Source organism: Dromiciops gliroides, chromosome 4 (assembly GCF_019393635.1).
Source record: "Dromiciops gliroides isolate mDroGli1 chromosome 4, mDroGli1.pri, whole genome shotgun sequence".
Lineage (NCBI taxonomy): Eukaryota > Metazoa > Chordata > Mammalia > Microbiotheria > Microbiotheriidae > Dromiciops > Dromiciops gliroides.
The window spans coordinates 354,314,784-354,332,033 of record NC_057864.1 but is presented as its reverse complement, the minus strand read 5'-3'; the positions used below and the strand labels follow the sequence as shown (position 1 = coordinate 354,332,033).

Below are 17,250 nucleotides of genomic sequence, written 5' to 3'. Positions count from 1 at the left end.
ATTTTATAAATACTTCTCCAGGTCATCTTCATTTTCCTTTTATGTCTGATCTCTTATTTAGCCATTCTCCTTTATTTCTTTCCAATTTTTATTTGTTTGTTTATCTATTTATTGTTGAGAGGATGGGGCAATGAGGGCTAAGTGACTTACTTGGAGTCACACAGCTAGTAAGTGTCAGGTGTCTGAGGTAGGATTTGAACTTGGTACTTTATCCACTGTAGCAGCTAGCTGCCCCTGATTTCTAATATTTCTAATATCATTTCTGAAACTCAGATTCAGATTTCCTTTCTCCAGATAAAGTTGGCTGGCTTTCATTTGCAGTCACTTTTTAACTAAGACTGGTGTTATAACATAGCTTTATTTACTATAGGAAAGGTTTATTTACTATAGCAAAGGGAACAGCTCACCTGGAAAGTCTTGCCACATTTACAAAATTCAAAATAAATGTGTTTTTAATGGTAATTTTTTCTTATTCTTTTATGTTGTTCAGTTAAAACAATTGTCCCTTTAGCAATCAGGGGGAAAATACTGTTTATTTCCTCTGTAAGAAAGAATAATAAAGAAAAACAAATCACTTTTATTTTTCATATTCAATGACTCCTATTATACATGAGTTTTCATTACCCAAGCCAGTGAAATAGTTCATCCAAAGTAAAGGATGAAGCATTTCTTTTATATTTGCTATTAAAATATGGATGTTTTTGATGTTCTGAGGAATTCACAGTAGTTCACATAAAATAATAAAAGTGTAGTAAAGATTCAGCCTCAAAAGAAATATTTGGAAATCTGCCAGACTTCCCTATCTTGTCCGTCTTTTCAATTCCTCTTTGCTCACTATTCTAAGCAGTTAATGATATGTCTCTCTCCTCTCTTTTACTCCTTCTCCCCCTTCATCTCATCTTCCTCCCTCTCTGCTTTGCTCTCTTTGTGACTTAAGCCATCTTTGTGTCTTCAAACAAATAGGTAAAGTATTTTATGTCAGTGTCTTCAAATTAATATGGCGCTTACTATTTGCAAGATACAAAGGCAACATGGCATCGTGGAATAAATTTCTGAACTTGGAATCAGTAAATTTAGGTTTAAAACTCACCTCTGATACTTCCATGTTGGATCATGAGCAAGTCAGTTGTTTTCTCCAAATTTCTTAAGCTAACTTTATAAATTTATAAATGTGTCACAATATATGAAAATAAAGAGACTTCTCAGACAAAAACAAACAAACCATAAGTCCTGTTGATATGTACTCAAAACACTGACCTAGGCTTTAGGGACAGAAAGAAAGTTGAAATCATAGCCCTTTTCCTCAAAGAGATTACAAACTAGTAGTGGAAATAAAGACAGATTCTCTTGCTGACTGTGGCAACAAGAATAAACAAGGAGTTCTTTTTAGAGTCAGCTAGTAAATTAGGGCCAAAAACAATTATTTTTTTCAGTAACAATTGGAATACAGTTCATATAATTAGAACTTTAAATGATATAATCTTGGATAGAGAGCTAGTGAAAAAATCAGGACGACTGGACTCCTACTTTATATATATAGTGGCTTAGTGAGCCTGAGAAGGTAATAACCTCTCAGTGCCTCAAGCAAGTCTAGCACTGTATTTTCCCCAACAGTTCCAGTTAGAGGCAGTTTACTTATTGGAAGTTCCCTACATCAGTGAATTTAGTGTTCCAGACCCCTTCCACCATCCACCCTCATAGCATTGCGGACCAGACATGTAAAAATATAAATTATCAAATAAGAATTTGCTTTGTATTTAAAGGAAAATTATTTGTATGACATAGGAATTAGAAGGACCTCTGTAAACTGTTTATTCATTTAGCCTAGCAAGCACTATATTACTGGACACATTGGATTTTTATTATTCATTTAGGGGTCTATTAGAAGATGATCTTGATGGTGTGGCATTCCTTAAGGGAGAGTATAATTTTCTAATCTTTCTAGTAGCTGACTGAGATATCTTTTCTTTTGCAAATAATATGTAGCAGAATCTAATTACAGATTGTGTTTTGGCTGTCTTTGTTGTCAGCTAGGGTCAGTAAAATTAGAATGATTCTATTATAGAACAGTAATATAGTGCATGCTTCAGCAAATCTCTAAGTGTAAGAATAATTTTTATGTGTATGCTTTAGAATCATTATGAAAGTTATATGAGCAGATTGTATACTTTTTTACTCATTTATGTTTTAGTAATCTAAATGTGGTTTTAATACTTGCATGTTTGTTTTGCAAGTTGACTATCAAGAGAGTCATTTTGAAATTCTAAGATTGGAAAAAAGGTCCATGTCATTCAGGCATTTTTAAAGCGCCTTTATGGCTAAGACTGAGATCCTAATAATTGTGTCTAGCCTACCCCCAAAGTCCTAAATGGAATAGCCAAGGTGGGATTGAACTGTTCTTTAGACTTTTCCCTCCCTGCCATATTCCTGACCAGGGACACTGAATCAGGGCTGTACCCTACCCTCTTCAGCAATCTTGAATGGAGTTGCCAAACCCAAATCCTGGCCCTTCCCAGAATCCTAATTGTAGAGCTCATGAAGTGGGGATTGTATTCTTTGATCCTTGCCCCCTCCCACAGTCCCTGTGAAATTTGAATAAGTGCAGATTATAAAATGATATAAGGTTGCATTTAAAGTGAACCAAAGTTTAATTAATTTGACACATATGAGTTAGTTGAAAGTTTTATCATTCTGTACTTGCCCATCATCACATATAAGTGTTATATGCTTCTGCTGTATACAATATTACCAACGGTTCTGTTATTTTTTAAGCCCTTAACAAAAGTGTACAAAAAAAAGAATACTCAAGATAGAATCACTGCCAACATGAAAAAGAACTAGTTTGTTATTACATTAGAAAAAGAATTTAATGTAACTCTGAAATAGGATGAGATGTCAGAATGCATGAATCTGTAGCACGGAATATTATAAAACTTGTGTACAAAACAAAAGAAAACAGCAAAATGGCATCAGATTTTTGTGGTGTGCAAATAACTACAATGATTAGTGGTCTTACAGTGGTAGATATACAGCTTCTTTTAGCTATATGGATTGAAGATTGCAATCAAAATCACATTCCTCTTAGCAGAGTAGTCCATCAATCAGTAAACATTTTTAAGTGACTATAATGTGCCAGGAACTGGGGTAAGGCATAGGGATGCAAAGAAAGGCAAAAGACACTCCCTGTTCTTGAGGAACTTACAATCTGATGGGGAAGACAACATAAAAACAAATATGGGCAAGTAAGCTAGGTAGGACAAACAGGAAATAAATAATAGAAGACACTCAAATTAGGAGGGATTGAGAAAGTTTTCATGTAAAAGGTAGGATTTAACTGGGCTTTGAAGGAAGTCAGTAGGGAGAGATAAGGAGGGAGAGCATTTGAGGCATAGGGACAGCCAGAAGATGCCTGGATCTAAGAAATGGAGTGTCTTATTTGTGAAACAGCCAGGCCAGTGTCTGTGGGATCAAAGAGTATGTGTGGGTGTATTGGGGGTGGGTTGGAGATGTAAGGTGTAAGAAAACTGGACATGTTAGAGGAGAGAAGGGGGTATATTTAAAAGATGTTGTAAGGGTGACATTGGCAGACTTTGGCAACAGATTGATTATGGAAGCGGTGAGAGAAATTAAGGAGTCAAGAATGATACTTTGGTTGGATGAGGAACCAAGAGGATGGTGATGCCTCTGATAGTAAAGAGTTCAGTTTTTGACATGTTGAGTTGAAAATGTCTAATGGACATAAATTTAAGATAGAGAAAGGCATTTGGAGATGGGAAATAAAGTCAGTAGAGAGATTAGAATATGGTAAGTAGATTTGAGAATCATAAGTATACAAATGACAATTCAATCCATGGGAACTAACGAGATCAGCCAGTGTAGTATAGAGGGAAAGGAGAAGAGGGTCCAAGACAGAGCTCTGTGGGACACCCAGGATTAGTGAATGTGATCTGAATGTGGATCCAGCAAAAGAAGTTGAAAAAAAGCAGTCAGATAGATGTCAGATGGTTGCGAGGAGAACTAAAAGAGAATGGTGTCCCAAAAACCTAGAGAAAAAGAGAGTATGAAGGAGAAAAGTCAGTTTGTAGAAGGGTCAAAAAGGTTGAGGACTCAGAAAAGGACATTGGATGTGGCAATTAGGAGATTATTGTTAACTTTGAAGAGAGTAGTTTTGGTTGAATAAAAAGGTCAGAAAGCTGATTGCCACAAAGGGCAAAAGAGAGATAAGACAATAGTTTTAGCAGGGAGGAAAGGATAAAATGAGGTTTTTTGTTTGTGGATAGGAGAGACATAGGCATGTTTATAGGAAGTACCATAGGAGCCAGTAGATAAGGAGAGATTGAAGGTGAGTGGCTTATGACTGTGCTTCAGTTTCCTCATCTTTAAAATGAGATGGACAAAATATTCCATAAGATCCCTTTCAGCTATGAATATATGGTTCTATGTTAAAGCATTTTAATTTTAGAAGTTATGATTACAAATAGATACTTGCAGTGAATATGTAGGTAGATGGAAATGTAGAAATAATTCTGCAAGATAGAATCCTACTTAAATGTGGAAGTGTATTTAATTCTCAAAACATGTATTTGTACTATGATTTGTAATTGTTTATATTCCTTATTTCCACCAGATGCTTCATTTTCTTATGAGAATAACACCATGATGTATTTCTTCTTACTTAGATGATGATACTGGGAAGCTTTTATCACCTTTCAAGATTTCTGATAAACAAGCTGAATGGATAGAGAACTGCAGAGTACAGTTTTGCCAAACTATGAAGACCAAACCTAGTGTCATCAATGGAGCTGGTGAGTTTTAGGGAAATTTGGCCACCTGGGTGGAATGGAATAGAGAAGCTTGTAATGACTATCAGGAAAACTTGAGATGTTTAGAAAAACTTCATGAATCTCATTGACATCTGGGTAACAAATAAAATTAAGTAGAAAGTCCAATCTCTTAAAAAGCCCCAAATTTAAAGAAGTGTACACAAGGTGTCATTGTATTATAAATAGAAGCTAGAAAATGGGAAGTTGCCCAGTCCCAGCAAATCTTTGGCAGATTATCATTTATCCTTATATTTAAGATGTTGACTTCTTGTTCTCTGTTCTAGACCCCACAATTTATTCAAATTAATACATAAATATAATTTTTTTTGGCAGGGCAATGAGGGTTAAGTGACTTGCCCAGGGTCACACAGCTAGTAAGTGTCAAGGGTCTGAGGCCGGATTTGAACTCAGGTTCTCCTGAATCCAGAGCCAGTGCTTTATTCACTGCACCATCTAGCTGCCCCATAAATATCTATTTTAACTTCATGGAGTTGTTATGTGTGTTCTGGTTTTAATATATGAAAACAAAGTCCCAGTATGTCCCAGCTTGATAATATGGAAGAAAACTAAATTTTCTGTTAGTATTTTTCAGCATTAATTTAATATCAGCCTGACAAAAGAGCTTTAATTGTTGTGGAGATTCCCCTAAAAGTTTATGAAACTCAGGCACTTCCATTAGTCAGATTACTTAATTTACTGCTGAAAGCTCTAATGAATAAGTCCAGTAAAAGAGTATTTATTGGATACCTACAGCATGCTTTGTACCATTCCAGGAAAATTGGAACTTGGTTCAGAGGGCAATTAGGGAATAATTTTCTAGCTGAATAACCTCCTACTCCATTCTTAATAATAATCAAAGCCATTTAGACTTTTTTTTAAAGGGAAGAATTGATTGAAGTGATTCAGTACATGTTTTTAGATCTCAAAAATAAACTCTTTCTCACAACTACTATGTATGTATTTAAACATTTATATTATTTTAGGGTCATAGGACTTTTTGTTCTAATTTTGCATTTCTCAGTTTCTTACCATTTATTAAAATATATATGGTTGTCTGTTCTCAAAAAATGAAAAAAACAACATCATTATCTGGAAATTCTGAACAGAAATTCCAGGTAAGAAAATATCAATCAGTATGCTGCTTAAAGCTAACAGTTTATGAAATTAAAACCAATAATAAAATGCCACTTAAAGTTAGTATACTATACCAAAGACTTTCTTTAGTAAAAGGAGATGATTAAATGAATCCGTTCACTAACATGCAGAGATATATAAATTCATTGAACTGTCACTTATATAACTTTGTTCATTGGGCTCACACTTTGTAGGACATAATAACTTATATTTGTCTTAATACTGTTTGGGGCAAACTGCCTCAGTTTACCCAAATAACTCGAGGAGACCACCAAGTCAAGCAGAGACAGATTTATTACAATCCTGTAGGAATGAGCAAACTCAATAACTGAGTCGCAATAGCTAATACATGCCTTGAGCTTTTATAGTAATGTTGGTCGGGGCGGGGGGGGGGGGGAGGTGGGAGGGGGAAGTCCCCACGCACACTAGGGCAAACTCACAATATAACATCCAATCCTGTCTCACCCAGGGTGCGTGTTTAGCTCGTGATCAATGTATGGAGACATGCATACGTGTTCCAGGAACAAGGGGGAAAAGGGGAGGGGGAACAAGGTCAAACCGAAGGAAGAGGGAATGGGGGAGTGACAGTCAGATGTTTCAGATCTCACAGTTCCCACTGACTCCCCCTTCCCCTCTCCTGGCCCCTATCTCTAAAGATATTCAACTTGAATAACAGGAAGAGTTACTCAGGTGTTTCAGCATTGTTTTGTAGTCGTGGTAATTTTAGAAGGATGACAGGGTTAAAATTTATCTTCAGCTATGTTGGGAAGTCAAAGAAATAGAATAAAGAATAAAAGAATAATCCATTGTTGGGACCCTAGGGTCAAGGGGATTCTGCTCTGAGAAAAAGAAACATGTCACTTAACTTCTGGTCTCAACGCAATTGCCGCATCCTGTGCCGAACCCCGTGATCGCCTGCCCTTTCTTCTTGAGTCCCAAGTCTTGAATTGGCGGGCGAACTCCCCGACCCACTCAGCAGGGACTGGGGTTCTGACACATGATGGATTCCAGATAAAACTAAGACGTAGCTGACAAGTGAGGAGACTGAGCAGAAGTAAAAATACTGTTAATTGGCAATAAAACTTAAAGGAGACAGTGAGAATTTGACAAGCAATAAACTTTTCAACTAACTGTACTGGGGCGGGGCTGGGTACATTCCAGACCTCATCCTCAGAGTTTAATCTGACTCAAATCCATAATCATCTCATACAATACCTTATATGGTATTCAGGTATTTCACTTACTAAATTCCTTTGGACCAGGTTCAAACTGGAACTAAATTTTTTATTTTTTAGAGACTAATGCCACTGGAAGTTCTAGTATATTACTGTTATAATATTCACTTTGTATTTGAGATTATACTCTTGAAAACAATTTGAAAAGTGTATTATTTTTAACAGTAGAATAAAATTTCTGGCATCACTCTAAGAGTGCTTCATTTCAGTTGTCATCTCTGAGCAAATTTGATTTAACAATGTCTGAAGGACAATATCTACTCCAATATTCCCCCATTTCTCCTGTACACTCTCATTATTCTTTACTTCTGTGTAACCACTATTAGGCTGGATGGGTAAGGTTCATAACTGAAGTTGAGTAGTAAATAAGTTTATATGCTGATGGTTTACAAGCTGCATATTTTTGTAGACTTTATGGTAGTATGCCAGAACACTAGTTTTCCCACTAGAATCATAAAAGAAAATGAAAAACTGTTTTAGTTCATTTTAGAAGACTATGTAAAATGATGTGTGTGTGTGTGTGTGTGTGTGTGTGTGTGTGTGTGTGTGTGTGTGTGTGTGTATATATCAAAAATCCTAAAAGTTTCATCCATTTATTGGCTTTTCTTTGTCACAAAAGACATTTTGATACTCTAATTTCATACATTCTATTAACCTTGATATTAATAAAGTGACTTTTTTAAAGAAATAGTAATTTGCTATGCAAAGCAAGTAGTAATATAATTTCTAAAATGACAAACCAATTTATTTGAATGCAGTATATTTTCTGGAATAGTTCTTCATTGAATTTTTTTTTTAGTGAATATTTGCTTATGGTAAAAATAGAAAGTGATTAAGGAAAACAAGTTTTGGTGTCAATAATGGAATCCTTGTTTATTAAAAGCTATAATTTGAAAGAACTTCAAAATATCAACATTCATGCCTTGCGGATTTTAATTTGTATGTGAATGGCAAAGCCATTAAAAGATGAGGACAAAAATTCAAAGTAAAATATGAGAATTGTTTTCATGGCATTCCCCAAAAAGTATATTTTTAGAGGATAAGTGACATTAAAACAACATGAATAATGAATATATTATACTCTGAAAAGTATATTTGTAAATGGTGTCATTATTTTAATTATATAATACCAACAAAGTCATTATAAATGCTATAGTACAGTTTTGTCAATATATCGAACAATGTAAATATATATTTTAAATAGTCCATTTCAACAGTCGTACTGTAGGATTATGTAATGAAAAAACAAAGAAGTATCTGTAATAGTCCTGTGTTGAAATTGTGAGATTTAAAATTGGATACTAGAGCATTAACCTCCCCTTTTTAACCTTTCCCTTAATTTATCTCCCAGATCAGTAAGGTAAAGAAGCCTCTGGTCTCTAGTTAGAGCTTTTTATTGTTTGGAAATTACAAGGTGATGTTGATTAGAGGGATAGGAAAGTAGGAATACAAAACAAATAGTCTTAAGTTTAAGCTTAGTCTATATTCCATATAAAACTCACCAAAAACCCAAGGCCACCTTTGAGGGGGAGAGCCGCGTCAAGCATGTGCTATTACGGTGAGCCGGGCCAAGTCCAACCTCCATCAGCGTCTCTGTGTGCAGTGCCAGTCATCGGACCAGGAGAGCGGGCAAAAGACCTCACTTTCGTTCTCTCCTTGCCTTTTAAGCTTGCACCCCGGAAGTGGAGTGCCTAGCAGCCGGAGGTGGAGTACACGGCACAGTCTCCTCCCCGAAAGGGTGGTCCTTCAAAAACTGGCATCTCTCCATTATCGCTAACCGACTTAAAAAGTTTTTACCACACTCCCCCCTTTGATTCCTCAAGAAACGAAATGTTTCCTTGATGGAACAGTAAAAAATAACAGAATATAATAATCTATGCTAACTAATAATATGTGAACAACAATATAGAAAAGGAAGAGAGGAAAGTTTTGTCCAGAGGGACGATTTTTTGTCCTCATGAACCGACGCTTTGACATTAGTCTTGCAAAGGGAGGACCTCTGCAGAGAGTACATGTTACAGATGGTGTATATTATAACAGAAAGGAGATAGTAAAAACTAACAAAACAAAACAGTTCATATAAAGTCTCTGAGTTCTCTTGTCTTCTTGAAGTGGTAAGATGTCATCAGGAGGAAACTGGATTCTGGTCTGGAAAACTGGATTCTGGACTCTGGTCTGGAAAGCTGGATTCTCTTCTTTAACTGTTGGAATTGCTGCATTTTTACTAAGCCTTAGCATAGCATTGTTAAAGATCAAATTAATAAATTCCATTACAAAATGTATTCCAAAATAGTAAATATAAGCCCTCTAGGTTTCTTTTTGCCCAACAAGGATTAAAATAAAAGAATAAAAAATGGAAAAATTTAGCCCTTATAGTTAATTCCTTATAATTAATTGAATAGCTCTCTTTTAATTAAGATCAAAGGTTCATAGCTTTAGAGCTAGGAGGGAACCAAGGAAGTCCAATCCAACTTCTAATCTTGTACTTTTTTCATTGCAGCATATAAAAAGAAAGGAATACTATAGTTAATATGCATTTCAGAAAAGCATTGTTAAATAATAGCTAGCATTTATACAGTGCTTTGAAGTTTGCAAAGTGCTTTACATATAATACCTCATTTTATCCTTAGAATAATTCTCAGAAGTAGGTGTTGTTATTATCTTCTTCAAATAAGACACTCCATGTCCAAACTCTGCCCATTTTTACTGGCTTTCCCCTATTCCTGGAAGGTTCTCCTTCTTCATTTCCTGCTTTGGGCTTGCAGGGCTTCCTTCAAGTCTCAGCCAGAGTTCTCTTCTTCTAAAGGGATCTTTTTACTACCCCTCTTAAATCAATCAATCAATCTTCCTTCCTTCCTTCCTTCCTTCCTTCCTTCCTTCCTTCCTTCCTTCCTTCCTTCCTTCCTTCCTTCCTTCCTTCCTTCCTTTCTTTCCAGGGCAATGAGGGTTAAATGACTTGTCCAGGGTCACACAGCTACTAAATGTCAAGTGTCTGAGGTCAGATTTGAACTTAGATTTGAACTCCTGAATCCAAGACTGATGCTTTATCCACTGAGCCACCTAGCTGCCTCCCTCCAACTTTAATTCTAGTGCCTTCCTTCAGCTGATTATTTTCAGTTTATTCTGTGTATAGCTGATTTGTACATAGTTTACATTTTGTCTCCCGCATTATACTCTGAGCTCCTTGAGAGGAGACACTATCAATTATCTTTACATCCCTATACTTAGCTCAGTGCCTGGCATATAGTATGCATGTAAAAATGTTTGACTGACTTTTGCCAAAATATAAGCTTTTCCCATTTGTATTTTTATATGCAAACAGGTGGAAGTTTTTCTAAAAGAAGGAATATAGTTTAATAATTTTGACAGAAAGGCTAATTCAAAGAATGGTTGTTCAATCAAAAAACTTACTTATACCTGCAATTTGATTGAATTGACATATCCTTATACTCACCTGTCATTTGAGAAGGGTTAAATGAGTAGTATGTGTACATGCTTGTATTTTGCCCCTTCCCACTGCCCCCATCTGCCCCCCCCCAGTTTAGATACATGATGAACAATGGATCTGTAACTTCATATATTTTCTCACTTGGTCAGCTAAGATTAAGTGCTTCTAAAAAAAGCTCAACACAAAAATATTAAATAAATTCTCATTTCCAAAGTACAGAATTTAATATGCTTTATCAATATGTACATAAAAAGCACCAAAATTTTAAAGTATAAGTAATTATTTGTAAATAATAAACATTTTTATTTAAAGTTTTGAGTTCCAAATTCTATCCCTCCTTCACTTCCTCCCCTGACCCCCTCTCTGAGATGGTAAGAAATCAGATATAGGTTATAAATGTGCAGTTATGTGAAACATTGCCATATTAGTCATGTTGTATAAGGAAACAAATAAAAGACAAAAAATGAAAGTGAAAAATAGTATTCTTCAGTCTATATTCAATCAATATCAGTTCTTCCTTTGGAGGTAGATAGTATCATTAGTCCTTAGGGATTATTTTGGATCATTGTAATGCTGAGAATGGTTGTCATTCACAGATTTTCATCAAACAATATTGCTGTCTCTGTGCACAATGTTCTCTTGGTTCTACTCACATCACTATACATCAATTCATGCAAGTCTTTTCAGGCTTATCTTAAATCATCCTGCTTGTCATTTCTTAAAGCACAGTAGTATTACATCGCAATCATAAATCACAGTTTATTTAGCCATTCCCTAATTGATGGGCAACCCTTTGATTTCTAGTTCTTAGCAACCACAAAAAGAGCTGCTAGAAATATTTTTGCACAAATAGGTCTTTTTCCTTTTTCGGGAATAACTTTGGTATATAAACCCTAACAGTGGTATTGCTGAATCAAAAGGTATTCCCAGTTTTATAGCCCTTTTGGCATAGTTCCAGATTGTTCTCCAGAACAGTTGGATCACTTCACAACTCTACCAACAGTAGATTAGGGTCCCCGTTTTCACACATCCCCTCCAACATCCAGTATTTTCCTTTTTTTGTTATATTTGCCACTTTGATAGGTTTGAGGTGATACCTCAGGGAACTCAAAACTTTAAATAAAAATGTTTATTATTATTAAAAAATATTATGGGCCTCCCTATTGCCTGCCAAATAATTATTTTCCCTGTTATCATATTTCTTCCTCAGGCTGCCTCAATTTAGTATAAAAAGCTCATTGCCAAGTCTTATCTTATAAACTCTAATAATATTTTTATTCTGGGGACTAGACCTATATTAGAAAAAACTCATAATGGAAAGAACATTCCACAATTTATATAAATTCTTAATAGTATTTAAAAGAATTCTAAGCTTGGTTACTGATATTTTATACTTTCTGAATGGACGCATTCTATAACTCTTTTAATCTCTTATTAAATCACAAAAGTAAAGCTAGTAGCCACTGCTGAGGCTATTCAGGCTTATACAATTCTATTATTTTGTGGAAGAGGAAACTGAAGCCCAATGAGGTTAAGCTACTTGCTAACCAAAAGGGTATTTTGCATTAGAGGTCAAATCTTTACCTTCCAGGTCCTCTGACCTCTAACTCTAGAAATAAGGTTCATTCATTCTTTTTTTTTTTTTTTTTTGGTGAGACAGTTGGGGTTAAGTGACTTACCCAGGGTCTCACAGCTAGTAAGTGTTAACTGTCTGAGGCCGGATTTGAACTCAGGTCCTCCTGAATCCAAGGCCAGTGCTCTATCCACTGCGCCATCTAGCTGCCCCAGGTTCATTCATTCTTAAGGATATAAATGGTAGAATTTTTTTGCTCAATTAACAACGTAGTCAAGTTATTGATTATAAAATGATCATAATACCATCTCCACTCATTGTATCATCTCTACCTTCTCTTGAATTCTACCCTTGGAACCATTCTGGGCTCCAGTTTTCCATCTTGATATTTATCCTGTCCCAATCTAGGCCTCTGCTCACTTCTAGTCCATTTCCATTGCCTACTTCTAGGAGCATCCCTTTCTACTCCTCTCCCTCCTAGTTCCCCTTTTTATCTGTTATCTTTCTCTATTAGAACATAAATTCATTGAGAGTAGGAGCTTTCTTGTCTGCTTTTATTTCCAGCTTTTAGCACAGTACTGGGCACATAGTAAATAAGATATTAATAAATATACCATATTCTGTTTTTCTAATAATAAATAGCCATTCAAGTAACAGTGAAGCAAAACTTTCGTTAACTCAGTTGCTTAGGGTTGTGAGCTCTGAAATCAGAGATATATATCTTTTATATCTTAATAGATATTTATATTTAGTATTCAATCAGCTAGTTATAAATAAATATTTTACTAAGGGATTACTATGTGCCTGGCACTGTGCTAAGCAAATCTGTAGTCAAAGAAAGGCAAAAAAACAAATCTGTCTTCAAGAATCTTACATTCTTATAGGGAAACCAACATGTAAATCACTAGCTTCTTACAAGCTATATACAGAGTAAATGGAAGATTATCTGAGAGGGAAAGAAAGGTTCTAGCATCTGCTGTGGTTGAGATTGGTCTCCAGAAGAAGGTAGGACTTAAACTGTGTCCTGAAGGAAACCAGAAAAACTAAGAGGGGAACTGTTCGAAGTCTGTCTGGATCAGTAGGTTTGGCTGTGTTCATTGGAAACAGACTGCATATATAACCCAGAGAGTTTTGCAAAATATAGACTAGGCAAGAAAGAAGAGATGAACCTGTTCAAATCAATTGCTACTTTTGAAAATATAACAAAAGTGTCTACCCTAATTCAAATGTTATTAGTGTGTGCATGCAAAGAGTATAATCACTCTAGAGAACTGTGTTATGTAAATCACATATCATCATACTAAATTGAGTTTCATGAAAAAAGCATGGCAAAGTCCTCAGTAAATTGTTCATTCTTTTTAGTTCAAAAACATTTGTGTTCAGATTTGATTAATAATTCTCTCAATTCATTGATGAATGTATAGTTGTATATCTAGCTAGTTAAAATTGATTTTTGTTTCAGAGTTTCAAAGAATTGCTTAGCAATGTATAATTTGTTTGTTTGGTTTTTTTTTTTTTTGTTGTTTTTTTTTTTTTTTAGCGAGGCAATTGGGGTTAAGTGACTTGCCCAGGGTCACACAGCTAGTAAGTGTTAAGTGTCTGAGGCCGGATTTGAACTCAGGTACTCCTGACTCCAGGGCCGGTGCTCTATCCACTGTGCCACCTAGCTGCCCCAATGTATAATTACTTAGTCACTGTTATATTAATTGAAGCACTGAACTGAAATATTGGCATAATGCCAATATCTGGATATTTTGCCCCCAGATTTGAATCACCTAATTTACAATTAGGTCTGAAATGGATGCTTTAGTTTTAAAATCATTGTTTGGCTTTATCCTTGGTACAAAATTAGTATCTTGCATCTTAGGTTAGCATGAATTTGTATTGCTAAATTCAGAGTAAAAAGCTTATTCAAGATATTGCTTCTTCGGAGTGAAATTAAAATCTCAAGATGTCAATTGTTAGTTGACTTTCAATTGACTTCTGTGTAGCCTTATTACAAATTACTTCTTACTTCTTACATATAATATTACTTATCCTATATTACATATTGTGGGCAAGTCAATTATCTTGCAGCTGACATCTTTGTAGTCTTCTTTCATATTACTTCTTGTTGTTGTTCAGTTGTTTCAATCATGTGTGACTCTTTGTAACTCCGTTTGAGGTTTTCTTGGAAAAGATAATGAAATGGTTTGCCATTTCCTTCTTCAGCTTAATTTACAGATGAGGAAACTGAGGTAGACAGTTAAGTAACTTACCTAAGGTGACACAGCTAGTAAGTGTCTCCATGCATTCTGTATTCTGATTATACTAGACTCTTTGCTGTTCCTCATATATAATGTTCCATCTCCCATGCCTTTACGCTGACTGTTCCATATAACTAAAATGTTTTCCCAAAATCCTTGTCAAGCCTTGGCTTCACTTAAGAGTCAGCTCAAAGGCTACCTCTGTAGGAAGACTTAATTTTAGTTCATTCCCTCTTTTAATTATTTCATATTTATCCTTTATAGAACTGTTTTATTTGATAGTTGTTTACCCTATTAGATTATAAGCTCCTTGAGGTAAGGGATTGGTTTTTTTTCTTATTTGTATCTCCAGCACATAGTATAGTACCTGACACATAATAGGTGCTTAAAAAATGTGTGTTGTCTGACTAATGCATTGCTTTGTAAGGCTACCTTTCTCCTATCAATTCTGTTATAGATACAGATTTCTATTTATGTTGTTTTCTCCATTCAAAATGTATGCTTCTTCTAAAAAAAAAAATCTATGCTTCTTAGGGGCAGCTAGGTGGCACAGTGGATAAAGCACCGGCCCTGGATTCAGGAGTATCTGAGTTCAAAACCCAGCTTCAGTCGCTTGTCACTTACTAGCTGTGTGACCCTGGGCAAGTCACTTAACTCTCATTGCCCAGCAAAAAGGAAAAAGGAAAAAAAAAAAAAACCAAACAAAATGTACACTTCTTAAGGGCAGAGACTATTAGGAAAGTGCCTGGAACAAAGTAAAAGATTAATACATGCTTGTTCATTGATTAAGAACAATAAAATTGATTATAGCACTTGATAATAGACAAAGGTGGCTGAAGGAGGCAGCAATGGTACAACAGTTCCATGAACGTGATTTGCACCTGGTTGACAGAGCGGATAGATTTACAGCTTCATATTTATCAGCTGAAAACACTTATTAGAATGGTAAAGAAAACATATAGGGACTTCTAATTGCAAGGGGTGCTGGACTCCACCTTAAACAGTAAAACATGACACAATCTGAAATCGACTTACTGTAGAAGAAGCCACAGCCTCAGTGAATGAGTTTGGGGACCTTCAGGGCATCACAATGAAGGACAGTGATGAAGAAGGTGATTAAAACATATTCCCCGTCCTAGAGGTCCTCTAAGAAATAGCCTTGTAGTCAACGCATGTCCCTAGTCTCTTATTCAGTTATAGCCACATCAGGGGAATTTGCCATCCACTCTAAATGCCCATGAGAAGTTTACCAATACCTGTGTGGTACCGAGATTAGCACTTCCATTTGATTTATTGGTTCACTGCGTTTGTAACTGTAAATTCAAAGAAATATGGAGCAACATTGTTTAAAAACAGTTCATGGAGAATACACAGACCAACTGCTCCATATGACCCTGTCCTAAGCAGAATTAAACAATGCTACCTTAGCATCCTGTTTCCACATTGATGGCAAATTGTGGTGAAGATGAATGCCTCAAGTACTATTCATTTCCCTGTTTCTTTTCATGTGGATTCCGACTGCATAAACAAATACACAGATAAAAATGCTTTTTTTTTTTTAACAAAAGGAAAAATGAGGCTCCAATAACTGAGTTTTTGTACTCTTCCACTGGCCCCCAGAATTTTTGACTCTCTTGGGTCCTTGCGAAATCATGCATTTTCATGCAACCATACAGTTAGTCACAAGAAGTGATATAATAATGGATCAGTCATTCCAAAGTCCAACACAGGTTAAGCCCAATTAAGAGGAGACACCCTTCCCACCAAGCCCAGGCCCAAGCAGTCGTGTTCTACAGATCTATGCCCTATTGAGTGTTATATTTTGCTTTTTACAGTTTCAATAATCATATATATATATAAGAGAAATGAAATTTACATTACAATCTTATACTATACAATATGTTTATAATAAAATAATGGATATTTATTTCAGTAGAATGTAACCATAGTTGAAATTATTTTGGTTCACAATTTTTTTTATATGTTATGCACATTCCATTTTGACCAGTCACTGCATGACCCTAGGGTCCCCTCCAGAAGCTTTTCCTTTCTGTGTAAAGTAGTGGATCTTGCTTTTGGCCTTATACAAGGCCTACAGTTGAAAAGTGTGGCAAACTGTGGGTTCTCAATAAATAACTATTTAGATGTCCTAAAAACAAACAAACAATAAAATGGTTAAAAACAAAACACTAAATCCTCCCATCAAAGAGGAATGTGATCCATATGTCACCTTATAAACCCAGTAGAAAGCCCTTAAAGATATAAGAAATGGTATTCCCCCTCCATGTTGACAATTGCTTTTGGCTTTATGCAAACTGTATATTTTAATATTTGGGACATGTCATAAGGAGATTATATTGATAAATGTCCTGTTTAATTTAAGCCTAAAACTTCCCCAGATTTCACAAGATGAATCCAATGAGATAATATATGTAAAACAATTTAAAACCTTTAAAGTGATTTAGAAATGTGACCTGTTACTATCACATGAAAAACTCTAGTTTCAACAAATAAGTATGGAATAACATAATTTATTTTCATATCTTACTATTAAAAAACTATGAGATTTCTTTTCAGTGGCATTGTTGGAGGAAAAAATCATTGCTTCATTTTTCAATAAGAATTTTTTCTGAATTCCAATTTCTTTCCTGAGATTATATTTAAAACCCATTTTGGGGTGAAAAAATAATGTACACATTTAATAGAAGCCATAGCTAATACTTATACTTGTAAAACTGTATCTTCATTCATTGTACAAACAATTGACCCATAAATACATATTTATTTATTG

General features: G+C 35.2%; 1 protein-coding gene across 2 annotated transcripts in view; it reads left to right on the top strand.

The window, feature by feature from the left end:
• TBC1D32 (TBC1 domain family member 32) overlaps positions 1 to 17,250 on the top strand; it is a 175,936-nt gene that overhangs the window by 113,479 nt on the left and 45,207 nt on the right. For both annotated transcript variants that reach the window (XM_043963629.1, XM_043963628.1), the window contains exon 27: positions 4,680 to 4,805. In XM_043963629.1, coding sequence (XP_043819564.1) covers positions 4,680 to 4,805 — 126 coding nt within the window. The remainder of the gene's footprint in view (positions 1 to 4,679; positions 4,806 to 17,250) is intronic.